Source organism: Ipomoea triloba, chromosome 13, assembly GCF_003576645.1.
Source record: "Ipomoea triloba cultivar NCNSP0323 chromosome 13, ASM357664v1".
Lineage (NCBI taxonomy): Eukaryota > Viridiplantae > Streptophyta > Magnoliopsida > Solanales > Convolvulaceae > Ipomoea > Ipomoea triloba.
Genome location: NC_044928.1, coordinates 31299873 through 31305851, shown reverse-complemented (window position 1 = coordinate 31305851; position 5979 = coordinate 31299873). Strand labels below are relative to the sequence as shown.

Sequence of the window (5979 nt, the reverse complement as noted above, 5' to 3'; positions counted from 1 at the left end):
TGTCTTGTAGTGAATATTCTATAGTTCACTTTCTTGAGTCCATGCTCCACTTTGCTCTTTTTTTATATTCCCATTATTCCATGTTTGTAGGGAATCAGACCACTTCAGCATTGGTGCACCTTTTGACCGTTTGTGGTGGAAATCTGACGTGTCATCCATTTCCGCCTACTTTGAAGCTTCACATTCGGCACCTTCTCTATCTCCATGATATTCTTCTTCTCCAAACTTAGAATATTTTATCTGCTCGTGTTGGCTGTTATTCAGTCTCTTGGAGAAGTGCCGGTTTATCGAGACCTTGATGTTTCAATCCCATGTATCGAGAGGTCTCTCTTTACGTCTCGAACTCGATAGGTATATCGAGAGGTCCTTACTTCTCGAACTCAGCTTATGTCTCGAGACTTAGTTGATGTCTCGCAGACCCTTATTCCTCCAGTGTTGTCTCGTGTCTTCTTCTGATATATCTATTAGCTTACAACACGAAAAACTTCTAGGTTGTTCGAGCAAGTTTACCTTAAGCTTAAATATTTCCCGAGTTGAGCTCAAGTTACCCGGTTGTATTTTCGCTCTTAGTTTACTTGTCGAACTTACATTGTTTTGCCTATGTATCGAGACTTGGGGATTTCTATTTAACAGTTGGTATCATCAAAACCTATTACATGATGTTCCTAACAGTCTATACAACTTTATGTATCATACTATCGAATAATGTACATTCACTGCACAAACAATATACTTTTAGTATTTTAAAAATGTACTTTATGTTCAGTACACGTCGTGGATAAAAATTAATACTAAAACAATAGTTATGAACGAAAATTGATAAAAATTAAACATGTAGACTTAACTATAATTTTGCAAATATTCTTGGGTTTGCTCAATAATGATCTGTTTTAATCGGGTAGAAAAACGATTTGTGAGTTTATTTATGGCAATAATTATTGTGTGGACTATCCTAAAAAACGATGTCGTTTTGCTTAATTTTATTTTTTTGCACGCCCAGCTACTGCATAAATTTGAAAAATACTCATTGGTTGACTAAAACTTATAAGAATTCATTTCATCTGAACTCCAACTAAAAGGATGGAATGGAGAACAAAATATAACCACCCACTCAACTGAAGCCAAATTCGTTAACTGATCAAGAATAAATTTTTATCTAAATTCCTGTTAGTCAAGTACCCATTTTCAGTTAATATCATGAGTTAATAAATTTCACACTATCTACCGGCAAATAAATCTTAAGAAACCAAACATTTCTAATGGGGTAATGCATCATGTCTATCACTTGCATGCACAAGCACTCTGTGCTATCAGTTAGTCCTCTTAAGGGTCTAACATTATTGACTCTTATTAAAGTTGTAGATTGTAGATAGATGTAGATTATATATATATATATATATATATAAAAGGAAAGGAGAACTTGTTAACATGAACAAGAGTATATGTAGGAGTAGTTTGTTAGGTAGGATCGGAGAAAGTAATGCAACAAATTAAGGGCTGCCCTAGCAAAATATTTATTTTCATCTGCCCCCTCCACCCCTCTAGGCTCTAGGTATAGCCATGGCCGACTCTTTTCCATCCGACTTTTATCGCCTTGTTTCACCCGAGATTTCTCCAACCGACTATCCTCCACCCGACTCCTCCGTTCTGGAATTTACAGAATTTGCAGAGAACTATCTGGCGAGTTTACCCAAGGATTTGGAGTGGCCATCGGAATCAAAAGTATGTATCTGTTCTCCGATTGAACTTCGCAATTATGATTCAGTTATTAATAGTTTTTTTTCTTTAAATCTTTCAGTTCTCTGTGATTTCATTCTGCTTCTAATTTGCTTCAAATCCGTCCCTCAATAACCGCAATTATAATTTTTCAGCTCTGTCCCACACCTTGTAGCCAATATAAAACATCGATTGACATCGTCAGAGCGGAGGAACCTGAACAGTACAAAACTATTGTTGATATATGTAAATTGGCTCTTACTCATTATCAGGTATTTATAGTTTTTTTTTTTCAAATTCTTATGTTTTGGTTTCCTCCTTCTGCTTCAATTTCATATTTTGTATTTATTAATTATTTTACCCTTTTAGCCAGAAAAATCGTATGAGTTTGATAGCGTGCTTGAGGATGAGGAGGTGCTTGTTACGGTTGTGGGATATATACAGTATATTCTTAAGTTTCGAGCTAAAAATATGATGTGGATGGTAATCCTGTAGAAGTGTTTGAAGTTAATGGTCATAAGCTTATAGGAGGGGATCTCATTATACATAAATGTATCCTGCTGAAATACATCAATGTACCCCGCGGCACCTCAAATTTGTAATTATAATTCCAGGTGATTCTCCTTATTTGTTGGACTTGGAATTTCTACTTCAATTTGCACCGCTTGCTGCTGCGAGTTGTTTTTCAAATAATATGTACTGCACTAATTTTTGTAGTTTCTGCACTCTATGGTATATTTTTGAATAATGTAATTTGAAGCCTTATTATATAATTTTGGCTTGTTATGTGTAACTTAAAACTCCTTTGAATTATGTTGCAAAAAAAAAAAAAAAAACGGGTATTGACATTTACTATTGATAGAGTGAATTCAAGAACAAAGTTATAAGGTCTAGCTGGAGCTAACTCCAACCAAGATAGCAATACATCCATACTTATCACCACAAGGTCACGAGTTTGAATCCTTGCTAGCTTGGTTTGTGCCGGTTATCCCTGGATAATCTAAGCTGATTTACTTCCTTGTACTCTTTTGCTGAGGGCCACAAGGCGCGATTTACCGAAAGGATTGTGTGGTTTCCCTCTTCATCCAATTGTTATTCCTTTGTTCTTGCTTAATTGTAACTCTACCTTAACATCTGATCTCATCATATAAGTAGCTTTTCCTTCTTGCAAGTATGGCATGGGTTGGGTTACTTAGGCACGATAACATCTCGTACTATTCATTCTTAGTTTCTTATACTTAAAGGCAGCGCCATATGATCTTTTAGTATTACTCCCCTTCCAGAGCGTACAATTTTTTGTTTCTAAAAAAATATAACCTAGTGGTTGAAACCCAACTTGCTATTAATTATTTAAAGAGTCATTTTCATTTTTGATCCTAGTGTTATTGGAGCATTGCTAATTTTAGTCCATCTCATTAATTTTTGCCACATTGCGACCAGTCTTATTTAATCCTTGTCACTTTTAGTCCATTAAAATTTTCGTCAAATAACCGTCCAAAAGAGTGGTATTTTGGTCTTTTCATGTTTTGATCATCTCTTTTACCCTTTGCAGTCGTTTTCCTTACCGTTTTTCATTCAATGAAGAGGTTCGGTGAAAGTCATGACTTTGTAATGTGGCTCACATGGCTTTCGCCGGACCTCTTCAATGGATTAAAATGTGTAAGGAAAACCACTGCAAAGGGTCAGGGAGATAACCAAACCATGAAAAGACCAAAAATACCCCTGTTTTGGACGACAATTTGACGAAAATCTTTATGGTGGACTAAATAAGACTGGCCGCAATGTGACAAAAATTAATAAAGTGGACTAAAATTGACAATGCCCCCAATAATAGTAGGACCAAAAATGAAAATGACTCTTATTTAAAAGTCATAAAACATATATAAATCACTTAACTATCTATAATAGTCTATTAAAAATATTCATTGATTGGTGAATTGATTTCGTGAATCGCAATTTATCTTTACCGTAACTCTAGGAGTAGAGTTTTATAAATTTAGAATTAATTTGGCAAAGTTAAAATCACCTAATAATAATAATAATATATTATTATTATTATTATATGTCCTTTATGGACCACTAAACATGTCACTTTCATAACTTCGATCAACTTATTGCTTCATAGGAACTGCAGAATTATGCGGCGAAGTGATGACTTCTTGGATTATTTTGGTCTATCTGTTGAAACATTATTGGCTTTTTGAGGGGACAAAGATGAGAGGATTAGGTATTTGTGGAATAATTAAATTTAAAATGTATGATGAATTGAACTAAAATGTTACTCCGTACGTATTTGATATTCAACTATCCTTTTTGTCTCATTTGTTAAATATTAGAGAATAAAATTTATAAAGTAGTGGTAATACTTTTTGCGCGAGTACAATCAGAAATGATTTAAGAGGTGTATTATTATTGTTAACTCTTATTCTTACAAAATATATTATATAGCTTAAAAGTATGTATATATACTTGTATATGATGTTATTCAAGAAAGTCAATGTCACTCTTAGCTAGCACGAATAGTTTAATTATGTTGTTTTTTTAGTGACAGTTTGTGGGTAAGACGCTAGATCAAGCCCTAATAGTGTAAGTGTGGCTCTTGTGAGCTCTTTGTAAGCATCAGACATGGGTCCTCCTTGATTTTTTACATGGATCTACCAATCTTGTTGGATAGAAGTTATTTTGAAACCTCATGATTACCAATCTAACAACTTCACCAATTTGGATGGAGAAAATGAACAAATATATAAAGTAAAATTTAAAAAATGATAAGAAAGCACTGAGATGGAAGGAGTTGATTTGATTGATAAACAAGAAGGTAAAATTAGAAAATAATGAGAGCATAAAAACTTGGAAAAAATTGAAAGATCAGATGAGGAGAGCAAAATTAACTTGAAAACTTATGTAAATGAGCATTTGATATCTTCCAGATCTCTCAAATCACTGAACGGGTCATCGCCGCCGCCGTCTCGGAGCTCAACGACCAGTCGCCGGAGGCCGGACGCTTCTTCCTTGAGGCGCGCATTCTCCTGCAGGACCTTATCGTGATGCTCCGAAATCTGGTTCAGCCTATCGAGCAGATTACAATTCTCCGTTCTAAACGCAAGTACCTGGGACCAAAGCTCATCCAGGTGCCGCTTTTTCCGCATCCTCGATCGCCGGGCGGATTCTCGGTTCGAGACCATCCGACGTTGCTTTCTCTCGTCGATGATCCGGTGGTGCTGCTCCTCGGATTCGTCGGAGGTTGAGTTGTTGCTGATGCTTGCGGATAGAGAGAAATCTGGAGGGGTTATTGGAAGGGCGTTTTGGGGATTATTATTGATGTTTAAGAATCTGGTGAAGTAGTCTATGGAAGGTGAGGAGTTGAAGGTGAAATCAATAGGGGGAAGAGTGAAGGGACTGTCTGCGGCAAAATAGTTGATTCCTGTGGTCTCTACCGATGGAATCATGTTGATGAAACTATATTGAAGGTGCGATGAATATAATGATGATATGATATGATATGATATTCTTGGAGCTGAGGAATAATCTTGCTAGCTTGTTTGCAGATGGGGTTGAGAAGGTAGCTAGCTAGGGGAGCTTCTATGGAGGGGTGAGAGGGTTTTATAGGGAGAAGAAGCTAAGGCTGTAGTAAACATCCATATGCATATGCATCCATGATGTGCACATGTTATATATATGTATACAATGTATCATGCAAGCTAAGCATCAATTAATAATGGCATCATATCATCCATGCATGCAATGAAGAATGAAAAGATGAGTTAAATCTATCGCGAATAAGTCTGGATCACTAAATATGATGGGAAGTGTGAATAGGGTCGGATTTTAGAGCGTGCAAGAGGGGCAACATGCCCCAAAATTTTGGGGGCCCTTAGCCCAGTCCTGGCCTAATAGTTACTATATGCATTTGTGATTATATTGGTTCAAAATTAGATTTTTTTGCATTTTTCTTTTTGCAATTTTTCTTCAATTCGCAGTTTATCAATACTTTGATATGGTCTTACTTATTTATCAGTATAGGGCCACACGCAAATTAAAAAACGGACCTGTGAAGAGAACAAATATCCAAATATCTGTCAAACTATCATGTAGTGTGATAGATATCTCAGTTATCATTTCAAACTGGTAATCATAGGGTTGAACTCGAATGGTAGAGATCGATTTATATTTTTTTGGACTGAAAATGTTTTAGAAAATATAAAACAGATAATATCTTCTAAAGAATCATGAGAATTTCAAAAAAATTCTAAATACTCCAAA

At 35.6% G+C, this 5979-nt stretch overlaps 1 protein-coding gene across 1 annotated transcript; it reads right to left on the bottom strand.

Moving 5' to 3' along the window:
- Positions 1–4496: 4496 nt before the first annotated feature.
- LOC116002759 (basic leucine zipper 43-like) lies at positions 4497–5301 on the bottom strand. The gene has a single exon (XM_031242925.1). The coding sequence runs from the start codon at positions 5163–5165 to the stop codon at positions 4617–4619; it is 549 nt and encodes a 182-aa protein (XP_031098785.1). The 5' UTR covers positions 5166–5301; the 3' UTR covers positions 4497–4616.
- Between the last annotated feature and the right edge of the window lie 678 nt (positions 5302–5979).

What these genes read in the sequence shown, in the direction of transcription:
- LOC116002759 (XM_031242925.1), bottom strand. Translation starts at nt 5,165, where the DNA reads ATGATTCCATCGGTAGAGACCACAGGAATCAACTATTTTGCCGCAGAC.